The 19,795-nt window shown below is 45.4% G+C and overlaps 2 protein-coding genes across 2 annotated transcripts in view; one reads left to right on the top strand and one right to left on the bottom strand.

Moving 5' to 3' along the window:
* Window positions 1-285: 285 nt before the first annotated feature.
* Window positions 286-2,984, top strand: LOC149363928 (uncharacterized). The gene has a single exon (XM_089573921.1). The coding sequence runs from the start codon at window positions 457-459 to the stop codon at window positions 2,389-2,391; it is 1,935 nt and encodes a 644-aa protein (XP_089430047.1). The 5' UTR covers window positions 286-456; the 3' UTR covers window positions 2,392-2,984.
* Window positions 2,985-10,185: 7,201 nt separating this feature from the next.
* Window positions 10,186-19,795, bottom strand: part of LOC149363929 (calsyntenin-1-like) — a 169,364-nt gene continuing 159,754 nt past the window's right edge. The window contains exons 15-17 of the mRNA XM_089573922.1: window positions 19,399-19,651; window positions 18,365-18,564; window positions 10,186-17,314 (exon numbers count right to left, since the gene is read on the bottom strand). Coding sequence (XP_089430048.1) covers window positions 17,081-17,314; window positions 18,365-18,564; window positions 19,399-19,651 — 687 coding nt within the window. The 3' untranslated portion in view covers window positions 10,186-17,080. The remainder of the gene's footprint in view (window positions 17,315-18,364; window positions 18,565-19,398; window positions 19,652-19,795) is intronic.

The following is a 19,795-nucleotide window of genomic DNA, read 5'->3' on the forward strand; positions in this document are numbered from 1 at the left end:
GCAAAAGGGTACGTTGAGTCGACAGTTTCCATTGCGCGCGTCCAGACCGGCCGTGGGTCCAAGCGACATGGAGGAAAAAAAATTGCGATGAGACTAGTGAGACATTCGCAAGCAACGGTGTTGATTTTCTTTTTCTTCTTATATGCTTCTATGCTGCTTGTGTACAACTGTGTTTGGCCGCGGCAAAAAAGACGAAAAAAAAAAATAGGCGAAAAACCGAAACAAAATCATCCGATGGTAGTTCAGCACAAAAACATGTTGGAAAGCAACGTTGAGGCACCGGTTTCCGTCCGCCATTTTTGTTTGCGAGAGCTTTGCGTTTATTGCCGCCTTCGAAGTGCAGTCCTCGAATCGACAATCTCAGTTTTGTTCATCGGTTCCGTAAAACTGCAAATGCTCGAGAGTAGCTCTGACTTTGGAGGGGCCACCGTGGCGTGACAAAAGCCAGACTGACCAATGTTCGCGGGACTGAAAGAAAAAATCCGTCGCTTCTTCTTGCCGTCTCGCAGCGACAGCACGCTTGAGGAGCGTCGGCGCGCATCGAAGAAGCGCAAACGTGACGGCAGCATGGATGGTGAGAACGACGATGACGACGATGTCATTGTTGTGGCGAGCAACAGCCGAAAACATTTCCGCTCCGACGAGACTCGTGTGCCGAGCGCCGGAAGATCGAAAAACCACGACAGTTGGCTGTGGTGGGCATTCCGCAAGCCGATGCAGAACTTCTTCATCAGCCAAGCTGTCCGCTGCCTCAGCCCGACCGCCACCGAACCTTCCTCGAGGCCTGCCTTGCCTCGAGCACAGCCTTCACGCGAGCAGACGACGTTCTGGCCGCTCGAGCGGTCGAGGGAGAGCCGGTCTACGGGCCATGCGTCGAGAGCGTCGCTGCTGTCGGTGGAACGCCTGGAGCGCGGCGGGCCCGTTAAGAACCATAACGACCACGATCTGCCGGTGCGAGAAAGTGTCCGTGCAGTGAAACCCGAAGAGTCGCCGGTAAGGAGCCCCGGCGACAACTCTTCGAGCTCGAGCGATGGTAAAAGTGCGCTTTCCATGCGCAATGGTGGTCGGTGCTTCACGTCGACGCCGAACAGCTGCGTGCGACTTCAAGAAAAGCGCGAGTACCAGTTGTTGCTGCGTCAGCGGTGTACCGCACCATACCCACAGTCAAATCCTCGTTCGCGAAATTCCCCGTCCTCTTCCCGCAGTGCCACTGACACTGGCAGCACCGAAGAGAAGTCCCTGTGGCCTCCGTCGGGACAGCGGTCTTCAGGCACCACAGTGGCTTTGGAAACGCCTAGGCGTGATGTGCCGGCGTTTTCTTCACTTTTCACGAACTCCACTTCTGTGACAAAGCGCTCAGTGCCCTTGAAACAACCCGCCAGTAGGCCGCAGTCTGTTAGGTCGACATCCTCAAAATCAAGCTCTGTGGCAGTTTCGGTTGCTCCGAACGCTCCTGCATCGAGAAATTCCTCGTCATCCACCACATCGTCGGCACGCGCGGCGTCGCCAGATCTGCCGCAACTCCCCTCGAGCCACTTTTTCTCGCCAGTATGGATGAAAGACCTAAAAGAACGGCTGGCACAGATAGATCAATCTACTCAAGCACGCATATTCTCCAAGGAGCAGAAGCGCGAAGACAAAAAGGCACGCCCCATACCTGTGACAAAAGAGCCCTCTGTTAAGGAAATCCCAATAGAGGTTGCCAAAAAGGAAGTTCTCCCAGAGCTGACACCCGACATGGAAGCTGCGGTGGATGACGCTCTCAAGCGGACGCCACCTGACGATGTACTCGCCACAGGCTTCAGACTGACTGTGACACGCAAGGACATGGAGACGCTTGCAGGCCTGAATTGGCTGAACGATGAAGTTATCAACTTCTACATGAACTTGCTCATGGAGCGTAGCCGCACGCAGTCAACCTTACCATCGGTCTATGCTTTCAACACCTTCTTCTACCCAAAGCTGCGTGCCAGTGGCTACAGTGCGGTCAAGCGTTGGACGAGGCGCATGGACATTTTTGCACACGACCTCATCCTCATTCCCATTCATTTAGGCATGCACTGGTGCCTAGCGGTCGTCGACTTCAGACACAGCACCATCCGTTACTATGATTCGATGGGTGGCAAGAATGATGAATGTCTTAAAGTTCTACACGATTACCTCCAGGAAGAAAGCAGAGACAAGCGGCAGAAGGAGCTTGACTTGTCCAACTGGACTTGCGAGGCTGTCAAGGACATTCCGCATCAAATGAACGGAAGTGACTGTGGTATGTTCGCGCTCAAGTATGCCGAGTATATCACCAGGGATGCCAAGATCACTTTCAACCAGCGGAACATGCCATACTTCAGGAGACGTATGGTATACGAAATTTTGACTAAAAAGCTACTGTAAAAAAAAAAAAAAAATGCCATTAAGCATCATGCATTGGCAGCAGCATTGTGTTTGGCCAACAATCTGAACACGGCAAGAAGTCACTGCTCACAAATCCTCCTGGTTGTGAGGTGCACCAATATGGACGTCAACACGCATTAATATAGCATTGTGTTGAAAAGCTTAGGAGTGGGCAATATGTTCCACCAGCAATGGCAAGCTAGGTTCTGTGGACAGGGTGGGCTCGGATGAGTCCGTGTTTGTGCAGTGCAGGCCTTGTCACCACATTGTTATTTTGCACTCCCGAGAGCTTAACAGCCTCATCGATGTTTAGATGGAATTTGTATTGTTTCATAACACCTACTCTGCGCCATCGTAAAATATTTATTTTTGGAAATTCAACCGTTTTTTTTTCTTATCTCTCACCTATCTTGAACGTCGGCCCGAAAATAGCACCACGCAATTTTGTCTAGCGTTGTATTATATCCACATGTGGTGCGTTTTTTTGAGTGAATTAAACAAAAATGTCTTTTCTTATACTTTATGACAAACTTTACGACAACACGAGGAAATAAGCCCGTGATGTGGAATAAAGAGCGATTTTTTCATTTGTATGCAGTGCACCACTGTCTGGTTTTTATTCTACCTGCCTAAATCTAGCCACGCATCTCAAGAAGCTTAAAGGTAGACTGAGGACAGCTCTGTAAAAACTTATCAAATTTCATTTTTCCCCCGCACTCAATACCGACTCATGACGTCCGTGCCAAAAATCGCCATTACCATTTTGAACAGTGATGTAGCCCAGCTTCTGGGATTCTCATCCGAAATCTTATATAAATGCACACAATTTACTTGCAAAATCAGCTGCTGGTGATAATACCTGTGTAACATTTTCTGGCTGTTAAAGCTTTTCTGTTAAATTAATGTCTTTGTCATTTGAATGCTATAATCTGTTGATACAAGCCAACTTCAATTTCTCCTCAGTGTCCCTTTAATGAAATGCTGAACAGCACTTGCGAGTTTTAATTTGGCCACATTGGGAAAATTATGTCAGCACCAGTCACTTTGAAAAGAAACTAAGTGCAGCTCAACTAAGTTTTTGTTCCTAGTAAGCTCCAAAAGGTCAGCCTTTTGCAACTCCGTCGACGCTTGAAGTTGAAGCATTTTTTTCCACCACTCTTCAAACTTTTGACATATGTGATGATGTCAACTGATGTGGCTTCGCTTTGAGTTTCCGTATTTAGTTCTTGTTTTCACCTTGTGCGATAAAATAGCACTCGGTATTCGTGCACACAGTCCTTTGTTTTTTGTTCTATTCAAGAAAACTTGTTGGACATCACTTCTGACAATGAAAACTTTGCCTGATAATTTTCGCTCCTTTTGAGCATGTAAAAGCTGCATTTTCGCTGAATATAGCTTCTTTGCAATTAAAAAGCAGTAATCTATCAATTTAGGTCAACTACAACAATTTGTCTTCAGTGTTCTGGCATGTTGCTGATGTGTGCCCCACAGCATTATTTCAGCTGAGCTTTGAGAAATAAACTCTGTGACGTGCAGCATTGGCATAAGCAGCTTTAAATGCGTGCTGAAGCAGTCAGTTGTATGAAATGTGACTGCAGTTGGAGGTAATGTTCTTTTGTTGCTAGGACAATCCAAGGAACTTGCTTTTTACTGGTGTTTAGTGCCACACAGAAAATTTTTGCCACACACAATCAAAAATGCATTGCAGTCTCTTTTGTACAATAGAACTGCGAACACATAAAAATTGTACTGAATGGCTCCATATACCTTTTGCAGCAAGAAGAAAAAAAAAGCGCTCGACAGACACACACAGTTGGGCATGCTGGAAGAGTGGTTTGGAATCATTGTGCCCTAAATACAGATTATACGAGCACACCTGATTGCAATAACAATGTGTCTGTTAACAGCACAAGGCCCTGATGTGCTATTATGAAAGATTGGTAGTTTCTTAAAGGGACACTGAGGAGAAATTGAAGTTGGCTTGTATCGACAGAATACCAGCTCCTGATTACAAAAACGCCACTCATACTGACAACAAAGCTCTTGTAACGTAGAAAAGAGCAAGAACCAAAATACAGGTATCGCTGCCACAGGCCAACTTCGCAAGTACAAGCGTGATGACGTCATAGGACAAAGTAGCAACTCTAGGCCCCGAGAAGCCACAAATCCCTGAGGCGCAGCCAATGCATGCGCAAATGTCCTTGACCTCGCCAGATGGCGCCACGTGCCCGGCAGCTACGCGCGCTCCTGAAGCATCGGGAACAATCAGTGCCTGTTTTCCGGCGGTAGGCGGGCTCCCGGTATTCCACTAGCGGTAACAAGGTACACGGTATGCTAAAGATGTCTATATGCGAGAACTTCGTTGATGACTTCGAGAACGAGATCCATCGTAACGCTGGCAAAACGCCAGTGCAAACGTAATCGAAGCGACTGTAGCGACGGCCGCAATAGCCGATAGATGCCTTCAACGTGCGGCCGGCGGTAGCTTTCTTTTCGGCTGCTGCTAGGCCGCACTATGCTAGCCACCATAGCCACACTGCTGGCTGCCAGAAATCACGGAGTCTGCGGTACGTCATGCACACGTCGTGTTTCACGTCACTTAGTCCTGTGTCGTCATAGGAGAATCCCAAGTTTGAATCAGAGCGGCGGGAAAAACTTTTTCAACTTCGAATCCAAATTTCTTAGAAATAAATGCATCTTTCGCTGCCGGCCAAGTGGCAACAAAGCCATGACATGCCGAACTATCGGATTTTGCTATAAAAAAAATATTAATAGTGCTCTCCTCAGTGTCCCTTTAAGCTCGTGTTTTAAATAGCGATTTCCAGCGTTCAGATGTGTAGTCGGATAAAAGTGCTCCGTTACTCATTGTGGCAGGCAGAATCTGAGGTGTGGAGGGCGATCGAGTGACCCGAGGGAGGTTGCGATACTCAAATTTCATATTTGGACTAGGCATCATGCTCTACAGTAATTTAGACTACAGTGCAGTTTTAGCGAATTTAACAGCTGGTTTAGTGCCACTGTTTAGTAATGAGCAGGCAGCTAGCGCAGATGGAATCATGCCCGCAGAGGAAGAGAATAGAGTGTAGGGTGGCGTTTTGAGTGACCTGTGAGAAGAGCTGAACTATAAGCAGTGACTGTGCAGCTATGTGACAGTTAATGAAGCTATGAAAAACCGTCAAAAAGGAATGTGTTGCGATTTGTGCAGTATTGGCTTTTTTGTAGAGTTCTTTGCAGAGAGGCGTTCCTCTTAGTGATGGCATGCTAGGTTACTATATTATTGTGTAATGCCATGCAAAAAAAATTTGTCTTGAATGTGTTTTAAATATTTGCTTACAATTTATGCTTGAATGCCAGAGGCATGTCCTGCAAGGAAAATTTTGTACAGCTGCCTTTTCATGAGCTACTGAGAGCCAATTACTGCGGTGTTTTTTCTACATTTTAGAAGCACAAACTTGATGAATTGCATATAATTCTTGACACCCTTCATGCTTGCTCAGATTTTGCGATCATTTAAATGCGCTGGTTAATGTGTGTCAAAATTCCAAATTGGCACACTGTTTTAGTTTGCACGAACTCTGCCTCACTCTGACCTGGGAACATTGCCACAGCATTTGCGAGCTTGTGGAATGTTTGGAATTCAGTTGTTCTGACTGCTTTTCACAGGTGGTAGCTATACGTGTTTATTGCAACAGCTTCAGGAAACGCATAATTGACAAATGATGGTGATGGTGTCAGTAGGCAACACAACCGTACCAGCAAGATGAGCACTGGTCATATTCCTAGTGTGTACTTTTCTCCTTTCACTGCAGTGCACTGTGGTGCATGCATTACTCCACTCCCTACACTGCTGAAATGTGGGTGCATGCACAAAGCACATTTACAGTTTGCGAGGCTTCACAAACATTCATCATGCCCGAAACACACACATGCTCTTCCCGCTTAGCTGTTCTGTCTGAATGTGTTCTGTAATTGCTTTCCAAGCAGAGCCTTTTTCAAGCATTTCGCCTTTCAAGAACAATGCATAGGGGTGGGGCATGCTTGCGACTAAGCGGTATAATAAGTGTGTTCCTGAAAGCATCTATGTTTGAACTCACTGCCTCTCACATGGAAGGCATATACTGCACCTCTAGTAGGCCATTGCCAAATGGCCAGAGCTTCTGCTCTGCTCACTGCTTGCAATCAGTGCTGGCTTTTGAAGGTAATTTTGAAGTGGTGGTGTTGATCTAGTTGCAGCATGTTTTTCAAACAGGATGCTGTCACGGAGCAGCATTGCACAAAAGTATCACAGATGGAGTTGCTTGTCCGCAGTGTTCAAAGAGGTTTGCATCATGTTCTTGAAGCTGTTTAACATTGCATTAGAATGCACGTGGCCTTGCTACTTTGGTGGAACTGAACGTGCAACATCGTCGCATTTCCATTTTTGTATTTTGAACATATACTGGAAGTGATGGCTGTAAAAAATTGTTTCACTTGATTGCAGGTTTGTTGGTGTTCAAGTTGGTGCAACTTGCATAAATTATTCACTGTAAACGAAAACCAGCCTTTTTCTGTGTCTAAGCAACCAAAGAAACACCTTGCTTCACTACAACAATTTCAACTCAACAGCGTTACAGCGGACGCTCGGAGGAAAAGCCGTGTGCAATGTCGCACTAATTCAGGATTGGTTGGCAGAGGAGGTAGTGACTTCACATTATGATCAACCAATGAGAGGGAGATGCCACTTACTAGATGTCAAGGCGGACGACAGGCAAGGGGTTGACTCGGTGCCAGTAGCAAACAGAGTGCATGGAAAATTTCCACAGCTCTGTGGTTGGTGCGTCGAGACATGTGACAGGGTGCGCGACGTGGTTGAGGGGGCATGGGTTTGGTTTTGGTTTTACGGTACTTAAAGTCCCAAAGCCACTTGGGCTACCAGCGACGCCGTAGTCTACGGACCTCCTCAGGTTCTTTAACGTGTACTGACATCGCACAGTAAATGGGCCTCTAGCAGTTCGCCTCCACTGAAATGTGGCCGCCATGGCCGGGGTCGAACCCAAATCTTTCGTGTCAGCAGCCATGCACCATAGCCAATGAGCCATCACGGCGGCTAAGGGCCTGGGGGTGTAGAGGAGTGGTGAAAGAGCGCTTTGCAGTTGCGTCAGCAGTCCATTTGTGCAAAAGAAAGACTCCAAGACGGTTGCATGCCTAGCATAGTGGTGCATTGTGAAGGAGGGCAAAGTTATCATGTTTGGCTCCCTAACGGCTGTTTAGTGTTCACAAATTTTTGTTTATTTTGATGGTGGTCCTATTCACAGTTATTTTCATGAGCAGCAGAAAACCTTGCTTTTACTCATGGCATATTGCAGTTCATAAATATAACTACTCTTCTTTCCCGTTGCCTTGAAGTGGCAAAATTTCTAATTCTCGATTATATCTTTTGACAGATATTTAAGAACATGTAAATGTTTGCCAAGCAGCTGCTGCCACATAAATTTTGTAGTGCACAAATATAAGTGTAAAAAACTTGTCATATCACAATTAAGAAATTTCTCCTACAAATCTAGAGGACAAAAACTAGTCATGGCTGCAAATACTGGACAAGACTACTGTAGGAATGCGTGCTCCTTTCTTCGGCTCATAACTCCCTCTTTCTCACACTGCTAAACAAGAGCATGGCCTAACTTGTCAATTACTGCATCTTTCCTTCTTGCAGAACCCCATGCGATCCAGAACCCCATGCGATGGGGTTCCAGAGCAGAACCCCATGTATTCCATCCTTGCAATCTTCCTCTTCGAGCTCACCTGGGCCTTGCAGATTTTTGTGCTCAGCCAGAAAACGATGGACGTGATTGATGCTTGTCTGTAAACATAGATGTTAAAGGCATTCATAATACAGTAAAACGTCGTTACAAGAGACACTCAAGGGACCCGAGAAAGATGTCTCTGATAACCAAAGTCTCTTGTAACCAAAAATTCTATAAACACAGAGGATTTGGACTAGATAAGTTTATTGCACATCAGCGTATGAATGCGTTTAAACACATTCATGCACATTAACCCGAAATTGTTCAGGATGGCTAAAAGGTGTCCTTCATGGTAGTTTGTCTTTTTGTGAGTGCAGAGTGTATTGGCTTCCTTCCCAAGTAAACAACTTCGCTTTGCAGGCCTACCTGTTGTTCGCAATACCTTTGAAGCACTCTTAGATAATTGTCGGCCTCAAATGCTGACATTTTTTCCCCTGCAATGTCCTCGAAGTCATCCTCCTTCTCCTCTGGTTCATCCTCTATGGCACAAGTACAATTTACTTGCACGAGGATTGCAGGGCCTGTAAGCTCTTCAGAGGACATGAGGTCCACATCTGCAGATACGAACTCCTCAAAAGATTCTGGTACCTCTGCAGTCTCTTGGATGCTCGCCCAAGCTTCATTCTCAGGGAAGTTTTCCTTAGGATGCATATAAGGCCCTCTTCAATCATGTCACCACATTAAAAGCCTGCTTTTCTGAAACAGTTTTCCACAACCTCACTTCTCAGGCCATTCCACATGGCTGAAATCACCTGAACAGCAAACATCATGTCAATTACTGTAGCACAGTCTTGCCGCATGTCGAACAACAGACGTTCTACCAACCTTGTTCTGTATTGCAACTTGACAAAGTGCACAATCCCTTGGTCTATTGGTTGAAGGTGGGACGTAGAGTTTGGAGCGAGAAAAATAACTTTAGTGGCTTTGAGCACAGGGCTTTGGTGTGGCATGAAGCAAAGGGAAGCACATCATGATTCTGAGCTTTCATTATCTAAAAAGTGCACAATCCCTTGGTCTATTGGTTGAAGGTGGGATGTAGAGTTTGGAGGGAGAAAAATAACTTTAGTGGCTTTGAGCACAGGGCTTTGGTGTGGCATGAAGCAAAGGGAAGCACATCATGATTCTGAGCTTTCATTATCTGATCAAATTTTAGCAGCCAGGAGTTGAAATTGCAGGATGTCATCCATACATTCTGGTTTGCTTTGGATGCGACGGGAATGGGATGCTAGTGGTTGAAACAACGGGGTCGTTTCGACTTCCCAATGACAATGACATGCTCCTTCTCAGTTTCTGACATATTGCAACAAAAAAGGATGCTGATGTGCTCCGTCGACCGCTTTCCGCCATGGCATGCATCGGACTAGAATGACAGTGTCTTTCCTGGCCTTATTTTGTAGAACAAACTGCTCTCCTCTGCGCTGAATGCACCGTCGGGGCTGTAACCGTTAAGTAACTGAGGAAGTTCACGATCTCTCCATGAGGACATGCAGTCTGCGACGGCAATTACGGTGCAGCAAGACAGTAATTGCAACTACGTGATCTTTAACATCCAGCTGCGGAACGGAACAGAATCGAGCCAAGGGAATAAAAAGTGCAGCGCATACGAGTTGGTATGACATCGGCCGTGTTGTGTGAGCGTAGCTGGGTTGTGTCTCTTCTAAATAGTGAAGAATTTACTCTAGGGACATGGAAAAGTTGTCCTTAGTAACCGAGTGTCTCTTGTATGCGATGTTGTTAACATGGCGAACATAGGAAAACCAACCAAACCACTTTCAAATGTCTCTCATAACCAAGAGTCTCTTGTAACCATCTCTCTTGTAATGAGATTTTATTGATGGCTCTTTGGAACAGATTTTGAATCTTTCAACCAAGGTTCACTTCAGTATCATTAAATTTGCTCCTTGCGGCATGCTGGATGCGGCCTCTGTGAGCATTTCATGAGTGAAGCATTCACCTTGAGTGGCGGCCCAGTAGACTGGTGGTAGCAGAGGGCAACATGACGAGACAGCAGTTGGGACAACCATGTGGTATTTATTGCAATCAAAGTGATCAGCTGGTACAGAATATTTGTCAGTTCAAGAGGATTTTTCCTACACAAGACTACAATTTGCATTATTATATTATATGTATATTTATACATACATATCACGAATGACACGCTGTACAGGACAAAAGACACACTCATTCTCAAAAGAAAAGAAACCTGCATGGCATTTTTTTTTCCTCATTTTCTTTTTCGATTTGGGACCAGTGTGCCAGTCGTCCCGTACGCTGAAAAGGGGGAACCATGCCCCGCTGCGGTTCACATCATAGCATACTCAAATGGTTTTCCCTGTCAAACAAACACTGAAAACAGCACTTCACTCTTCACCTTTGCATGGAATGTCTCAGTTTTGACTCTCGAGCATACAGTAAGTACAAACACAGGGGGAAAAAAAAAGTGACGACTACACAATAGGCAACGCTGTGTTTGTCTTCACTATAGGTACATTCACTTAAGCTGCCACAAACAACAAAAGTACAAAGATTTTCCCAAATAAGAAAATAAGAAGGCTTTTAGTGGCATAATTTCACTAGAAAGCCCTCAACAGTACATGCTGCTGACCGAGGCGTCGACTCTTCATGGCATCTCCTTGGCGCAAGCATGTTCTGCAGCATCGAGCCACGCGTTGTCTCGCAAGAGTTCATATGCAGTACGTCTTTGAAACATCAGTCACACGACCCTAGACAAATAATGACATGGGGTGAAGACAACCTGTCTTTTTCGTAACAGCAATGCGTATGCACCCATTCTGTCGCAGAAAAATCGCAAAACAGTTTGATGGGTTTACAAGTGTCAGAATTTGACAGTGCTACATATTCTGTGTACACATACAATGGCAACTGCCTGTCGCTCATTCTGCCAAACCTCCCAGCATAAGTTCAAAATGATTCTGGCAATGTGTTGTCAGCACTGTTCTACAAATAGCCAAGCCAGAAGGTGAAGGTGAAAAGCCAGATTGTGTTTTGACCCCTGGCTTGCAGCCCACGTACGACCAGAACTGCAGCGCGTTGATCGATGTAGAAGAACATGCCTTCGCCGCAGAACAATATCCCCTTCCCGTCCCCTCCCCCAATGGGTACAGCAGCATGCATTATATCCACCTGGATGACACTCACAATAGCAAACATTATGGAATAGAAGAGCTTGGGCGACAAGAAAGGAAGGGGCAATGGTGCATTTATACAAGCGACTCAAGGCTCCAGACAGTGGCAGCCGCTGACAGTCACGTCTGTCACCAGGCGTGAAGCAGTCAACTCAAGGTGGCGGCAACGACCACAGACACCAAACAGTCAAGAAAGTGTGCCTCGAAAGTAAGAAAACAGAGGACAGAAAGCTGCACTGCCTGCTCTGTCCAAGAACTGTGCAGCTTTCTTCAGGCTTGAGGGACATGCAGCAAAAACTAGCTGACACAGTAGATATGTTGCTTCCTTCCTTCGTACTATATGAAATGACAGAAGAAGAAAGAAAAAACAATACAGCCTGCGCTCTCAAGCCTCAGTTCATGGGCAAAGTGTAGCAGCTGTAAGTAAGTGCACTCGTACGGCAACACTGTTAGATAATGGCAAAAAATAAAGAAAGCCTGAGAAGCTTTTTTTTTTTATAGAAAAGAAAAACAAGAGTAAGCAAACAAAAAACTTGATCAGTGCCAGAGAGAAATCAACAAGGTGTTACTTTTACGGAATTTGCTCCGGCAAACTGCACAGAGCAGATGATCATTAAAAGTGAAAAAAATAGAAGAAAACAATAACACGATGCCACAATGGCTGACTTTTACATGGCTGTGGTGTCTTCTTTTCTCTCTGTGTTAAATGACAAGTGTGTTTGAACTCAGCAGTCTGCACTATGGCACAGTAGAAGGTCTCGCCCTCGCAAGCTTTTGATGGGAAGCGGGCGTGCGCTCTCTCTCTCTCTCTCTCCCCACCATAACAACGAAGAACAACTCAACGACAAACTTAGACAAACAAGAAACGCATCTCACACTATTTCTCCAGTTTCGGCCTATCTTCGACGACGACCCTTGAAGACTTGAAAAAGTGGAACACATGTCAAAACAACGAGGCGTGAAAGGCAAAACAGTGGTGCTGGTGCGCAAAGACCTTAAAAAATTACCTACACGCACTGAATAGTAACAACAAGCACAGTTCAAATATAACAGCTGGAGTATGACGCTTAGAGCACGCCAGAAAAAAGCTTCGGTACTAGCACAATCCTAGAAGGCAATCGAGGCCAAATAAAATAAGAATAGGTAAATGAGGTGAATGTTTGTTCACAGTAAGCAGGTGACACAAACCACCCAAATAATAAAACAAAGGATCGCATAATGAAGCTTTTGCATATGAATGTTGCTTCTGGATAGATTGTAACCATCACAACAAGTTGTATGAAACTGAGTGGCAGTAAATAAACCCAAACAGCAATAGAGGGTGGGAAACGTAATTAAATTTGCATTCAAATCGCAGCAAAACTAATTTGCGCAACATTGCAAGAGTCCACAGATTTCTTACCTGGGCTCAGGATTTGTGAAAGGCATGGTGAATAATAAGATTCTGCAGTTGAGTGAACACTAAAAAATTTTGTGCAGCCACACAGGCACGTCAACAGCAATTTATGGACAACAAATAGGAGAAAATTTGTTCTAGAGCATCAAGGACGCCGAAATTAAGTTTAAAATACAAACAAAGGAAAGAAGCTGCCAAAAGCACAGATCCCAAGGATGTCAGAGCCTCTCAAACAAACGTCTCTTCGGCTGGAAGCAGATGAAGACTGAGCCCTAACACTCAGTTTCAGTTTTTCCGAAGAATGCACAAGAAAAAATGTGCATTGAGAATTTTTAACACTTCTTTCTGTCAAGTAGAAAGCATTCTACAGCTCCCTATTTAAGTGACATGGGAACTTAATAGCAACACACACAGTCGGCCACTGATGAAAAATACTAGAGTGTGTGTGCACTACAAGTACTATTGAACTCGCTGTACACTAAAACCTCTGCAAACGCCAAGAAAAATTTCGTACTAAAACTGATGGTTGCACATCTTTCTCAGTCCTTTACCCTCCTCCTTTTCCCCATCGTAAAGAGTGATGGTGCAAGCGTGGCCAATGTGATGCAGTGAAAAGAAGGGGTTCTTTGAATCTAGCGTACACAGAACAGCAGATTATACAAAATCGTAACTGGTCAAAGTGGTTTAAGGAACAATTTCCCAGTTGATTCCAGTTGGATACCAGTTGGATGCAACTGGAATTCAGCTGGGAGCCAACTGGAAACCACTGGAATCAACTGGGAAATTGTTCCTTAAACCACTTTGACCAGTTACGATTTTGCCAGAGGACTATGAACCCAGTAGCATGAAAACAAAAAAAAAAAAATTATGTGGCAAAAAAAAATGAAAATAAAAAGCGTGTACAGAAATGAATCTTAAAGAACTTTCCAAACACTGTTGTGAAAAACGTAATGAAGCCAGAGAATTTATGCAATATTTTTGTAACTACACTGCTTAATCAATTAGCAATATTACTGGGAGATCAAACGATGCAGTAAATTCGTTCCCAATGTGCAACTGGGAGCGAAATAGCCTCGAGTCTTAGCAACTGAGCTATCTCGCAACAGCAAGTTTTCAGTGCTGCCCACTAGTCAAGCTCTCCACTGTAAACAACATTTGTGACTTTTTTTTTGATCTTACGTATGCAGACACCAAAACCACAAAAAGGTTTTGAAGTTGGTCTTCGACCGATCAGGCCGATCTATCACTGATCATGAAAAGCGAAGGAAGGAAAATATACGACGCATACGAAAACTAAAATGCAAGTGAAGTGTGCATCACTAGCACTAAAGCGGTCAAAGCGGCCATTCAACACCAAGAACAAATACCGTTGCCAGGCAGTTGTCACACCTGTTATCAGTTATTAGCGTAGAAAAATTTAGCGTAATATTTAAGAGCATGCGCATTTGCAGTGAAGAGGACACACATTTTACAACGGTATAAACTCGGAAGTACAAATGCTCTCTTTACAGCTTCCTCTGCGTCTCACACGTTCTCCTTTTCAGAAATAAGCTTTAACAAAGATCACGGGAGAAATGAAGTGGGTAGGACATGAAGGAGCCTGCAGCCTGTGGGGGCGTAAGGTGCATGGGTACACAGCAACTGACAGCGGCAGACAAACCACAGACGTCAGCATGTCATATCTTGCACTCAGAATAGTGCGAAGAGCCCTTTGTGATAAGAAACTGTAGAGGCCTCTTACAAGCTTGCGCATGGCTACAAACGACTCTCGAGAGCGCCAAAAAAACGTTTACATTGTGTACGCTACAGTTTCCTGCCCTCTGAATGTCGCAAACAGCGTGCGCCCATGTCTTGAAGAAACACGTGTCACCACAAGGGCACATTGCAGTCAGTCGCAAGTTGCAGCACATAGCTAGAAAACAAGAGGAATTTGCTGCACTTGGAAGAGAAATGAACTAAAACACGAAAAGGCCCACTTGGAAAAAACATATGTACGTAGATATATACATATGTTCTGCAGTTTGCTACTAGAAGTGAGAGTCCACAAATAAATAGAAGTCTGAAAAAAGGAAAAGAAAAAAATGTATAAAAGAGACCACCACTGGGCCACACGCATACTCAGGATAAGTCCTCCGACTTTACCAGGAACGATACCAGAAGACAAAGGCAAAGAAAAACAGGGTGAAAGGAAAGACGCACAAAGATGTAAGCATGTTGCATGAGTCAGGGGTACTCAGGCAAGTCCCCAGAGGCATGCTGGCTGGTAGCATAGCTATAGGATGACACACTGAAAATTTGTGCCAGTCGGGTCCAGCCTGCTCTTCTCATTTTTTTTTTCAATGTTACAGTTTGGCTACTTCTGTGAGCAGCAGCACAAACATGTTCTTTTTATTTTTATTTTTCAAGTGGCAAGTCAAAGAGAGGAACGAGGACAGCAAAAAATGTTGGAAACGTAACGACCAATGTCCGAACCTGTCAAGCCACGCAAACTGTTTGGTCTCACTATAACTGAGAAGTTCACCAGAGGATTGTGGATGTCGAAGAAAAAGTTCAGGAGACCAGGCAGAAAATGGTCTAACAGGCTGCCAGTTCTTAAAACTCTGCAGCATGCCATGAAGATTGGCGCTATGCCTTCGCAGTTGGCACACCTAAACCTCATGTACTACAATTACGTCAAGCATGGGATGACTGCCAGTTTGACCTGCGCCTGCTTTTGCGGCTGTCAGCACTTGCGCGGTGGTTCTCTCGGTCCAACCACTAATGCCAAGAAGTGGTGCACAAATAACTGTCTTCATTCGTCTTTTTGAAATTTTCTACTTGAAATCACTCACACACGGTCACACTTTCAAACTCAGAGCAGCACAGGAGTCAAGGAAAGGAGAAAAAAAAAAATGAAGAAGTCAAGTTTGGTAAAGAGATGCGCGGAAAAATGAAGAAGGGAATCAAAGCCCTATGAAGTGGTCCAGAGCGACACTGCGTAGACGTGTATGGATCTGTCAAATATACACATAGACACAGAGTTCTCCATTCTGAGATGTTTAACAGGACATGTCTGCACCAAAAGCATCGAGGCATCTACAGGGGTAATATACTTGAAAATTTGAAGACTCAAATATGAAAACATAAATAGTTCACACTGTGCTCAATTAGAGACAGCTGACCACATCATGGTAGAAGGAAATAGCTTGGACAAAAAGAAAGCAGGAAGTGCTGAAAAATTAGGCGGCAGGCAATGCTAGGCATAATGTCCATACAGATAACATATACACATCTACCAGCATTTGCTGACCTTTTCTTCATGAAAATGAACCCTCTTGTGCCAATCATGGCTGGAAAAAAAAAAAAAAACTTGCTGCAGGGTGTGAGACAGTCATCCCGTTTTCATTAACGTGTTTTTCGCTCCTTACAAAATCCGTTTGTGAATGCTAACTTGTAATAATGTTCTGCGATGGAGAACTCTGTGACACAGTGTCTACACTATCCCTTAGCTTCTTTCTGACCGCTGCCAAGGTAATGTTTAAGTTTGTCTCTGCTTCTCAAGCATCGTCTCACTCCATGTGTTCCAGCAAACACTACAGGGCAAGCGATACCGCTAGAACCCTTGTACGCAGGTTGCACTACTGATTTGACTGGCCAGTCTAGAAGAAGCTAGGAGATAGTGCACGTTTCTGTATTTTTTCCTAAGCATCGAAAGAAGCTGACAGAGCATAGGTACGGCAATTAGAATCCTACCCAGTGGTGCTGGCTGACCGATGGCATGCATGTGTTCTCTTACGGGGCACTCTATGCTCTTCAAAAAAATCTCTCATATAATCGCACTTTCCCCACATAAGCTTTCGAAAAAGAAGATCCAAATGCAGGTTCCTTCAATGCAGTAGTAGCAAGAGTATCGTTTTGGCCTTTCTCATTACCAATGTTTACAAGACGACAGCATTTGGTCTCAGTGTAACACCCAGCAGGCACATCTTTCTGGCAAAGGATAGGAAAGCCATTAATGGTGCACTCCACTGGACAACTCAGAGGAATGTGCACCACAGATGAAACACGCATTCATCTGGTTAATTTGGTGAAAGACTGCATGCTTCACTGGTGGACCAAATCAAAGAATCAAAGATGTGCTGTTGCATGTAAAGCAAAAAATGTTGCTCTCAACCGACCAGTGGAATTCGCATTAACTTGTTACCCATGGTCAATAGCGCAGCACTAGGTTGCATACTAAATCGCCGTGGCTGAGAGGGCCTGACGGGAATGCGAGGAAAAGAAGAGGAAAGAGGAGGGTGGGGGGCTGTCTTCATCTTCTCCGCCATGGTGTAGGAGGACATGCAAGGTGCGCGTTTCACGCGCAGCGGGGATCCGGCACGCGCTCAAAAGGTCAAGGTGGAGTCATCCCACTCGAGATCTCCCTTGGCCTTGGCCTTCTCCGGAGGAGCTCCTTCTTCCTCCTCACTCTCCTCGTGGTAGCTGCTGGCATCGTCTGAGCTGTCCGAGTCGTCGTCCTCGGCTGAGCCCCGGCGGCCGCTGCCGCCGCCGCTGGCACCACCCATACCGGAGCCAGCTCCTCCGCCGCCACGACGGCCTTCCCGATCCTCAGCAATTTGCTGTTGAAAAAAAAAAAAGCGAGAAACCAAAATGATGAATGCAAGGCGTGCTCCTGAACTTAGAGCAGCACTGCTTTGCAGTTCTCTAGCATTCCCTGGTGAAAATCTTTCCCAGCCCAACTGCTTTATAAAACAATTTCCAATTGGTTCAAGTTGGAACCAACTGGAACCCAGATGGCTCCAACTGGAACCAACTGGAAATTGTTCCATAAACCAGTTGGGCTGGGAAAGATTTTCGCCAGGGTTAGTAAAAATGATGACAAAGAACAATGTAGCCAAGGTAGAAAAATGGGGGAGAGGACGATATTTCTGGAAGGACTGCAAGTGAACTGTTGTTGGCCTTTTTCCTCACAGTGCAATGAAGCTCTCATAATGCAAAGCAAATAATCGTGCAGCAACAGTATTGATGACCTGCTGAGCAGTTTTGTAAGGAATTGACAGCGGAGCAAAACACAATGAACAAACATACAGTAGCTAATGGAAGTTACTATGTTTGTGTGATAGGGTAAACTTTCAAGTTAACTGATCCCCCACATGTTCTCATGTGTCATCCTTGTACAGGCTTGCATAGGTCATTTTGCTGATACTCTTCAACACCAGAATTTGTTTCCAAGCTATGCTGATGACATTCTCGGCCATTTTGGAAATTCTTATGAGGCGGATTTTTAGCGCCTACTGAGAACTGACAACCTAATGTGTTTTTTTTTTCATAACATCACCCACCCCTTGCAACAGCCCAGTGTGGGGCTGTGGTATGCATGTGCCAGCAAATCAACAAACCAATAAATGGATTGGATTAGATTGTGGGGTTTAACATCCCGAACTGACACATTGGCTATGAGGGAAGCCAAAGTGGAGTGCTTCGGATTAATTTCATTGAGAGCTACGAACCATCTTGAAGTCCTTAAACATGCACTGACATTGCACAGAACATGGGCGCATTGTGTGTTTCGCCTCCATCGAAATACGGCTGCCACGACTGGGACCAAATCCGGTTTTCTGGCTCAGGAGCTGAAAGCCTTAACCACTGAGCAACCGCGGCCCACTCACATCCATGGGGTTAACAGTGATCGTGAGGGAGGAGTCGTCCCAGGCCATCTCCTGATCCTGGTCATCTCCAGAGCGGAGGCGAGAGCTGCCCTGTCGGTGCTGCTGGTGTTGGTGTGCAGCGCGAATGCGAATTACGCCCAGCACAATCATGAACACTAGGAAGCCCACGCACACCACGATGATGATGGTCACCGCATGGCCTGCATTAACAGAAAAAGAAGAGGAAATCAACACACGCACTATGAAAGACACACAGCTTGTCATGTAACAAATGAAAGGAGAGTATCCTAATGCAGGATGTCTTTGCCAAGAATATCCTGCTCTTGTCCATTTGACATGCACTGCTGGAAATCTCTGCATAGCAGTTGTCGAAGACAAAAGGCAATGTTGTGTTACAGTAATGGCTAAATGTTTGATGAAGGATTTCCTGCCCTTTACTGCACAAATATTTTGAAGTGGTACCATGAACACATGCTCAAGACTGGATTCAGCGCTTATGTGTTTCCTCCTATTTTTTTTTCATTCACTGGCAACAAATACTGTGCTTTGAAAGAGTAAAGGCTCTTAGTTGATGTCCAATGCTCATGTTGTTTGTTCCTCTTATTGTCTTGTTCTCATGCTATCACTTGCCTGGAAAACACATCCCACCGACTAGGCCAAACCTGCTCCTGAAATTTGGCAACCAATGTCTGCAATGCTACATGTACGTTGGTATAAGAGGCCAACAAATAGGTCTCGTGCTTGTCAGTGAATGAGTTTAAGGGACAAAGGAGTACCTAGAAATTTACTACAATGTGCTGAACAACAAACAGCCTCAACAAAGACTGCCTTACTCTTCAACTAAAGAAGGCCTTACATTTCCGGTTACTGATTGCAAATGAACTTGTCTCTCTGATTACAGTCACAGGATGCCAAGGCTATGAGTGAACATGAAACTAAGGTGGGTGGCTGGATCAGGTGGTGTCCCATCTTGAATATCACAGCAAGAACCCGGATGAAGGGTGAGAGGAGATGAGCACACCAGTGCAGCTTACTTGCGGAGCTTTTTGCCAGCGCCTCAGAAGCACCACCGTCCAGCAGTTCCACGTATTTCCCTGCGTGAGTCTTGGCAGGCTTGGCCTCCACACTGTGCGAGGCCACCTGCACATGGGCAGCCATGGCAGGCGCGGCCGGCACCGCAGGCCGCGAGGATGACGCCGAGGCCGGGGTGGTGCGCATGGCCCCGGTCGCGGGCGCGGCTGTTTCGTGCTGGCTGGGCGACTCGGGCCGTGGGTGGATGACAGTGAGCTGCAAGCAAACGGGGAACACACTCAATTGCTCACGGATGTTAACTAACACACATGCACCCAACAAATTTTGGCTGCTAACATGGTGAATACGTAGTATTATAAAACTGCATAATTAATGTACACTTTTGTATCTTGAAAACTG

Source organism: Amblyomma mixtum, chromosome 2 (assembly GCF_055824585.1).
Source record: "Amblyomma mixtum isolate Tamu chromosome 2, ASM5582458v1, whole genome shotgun sequence".
Lineage (NCBI taxonomy): Eukaryota > Metazoa > Arthropoda > Arachnida > Ixodida > Ixodidae > Amblyomma > Amblyomma mixtum.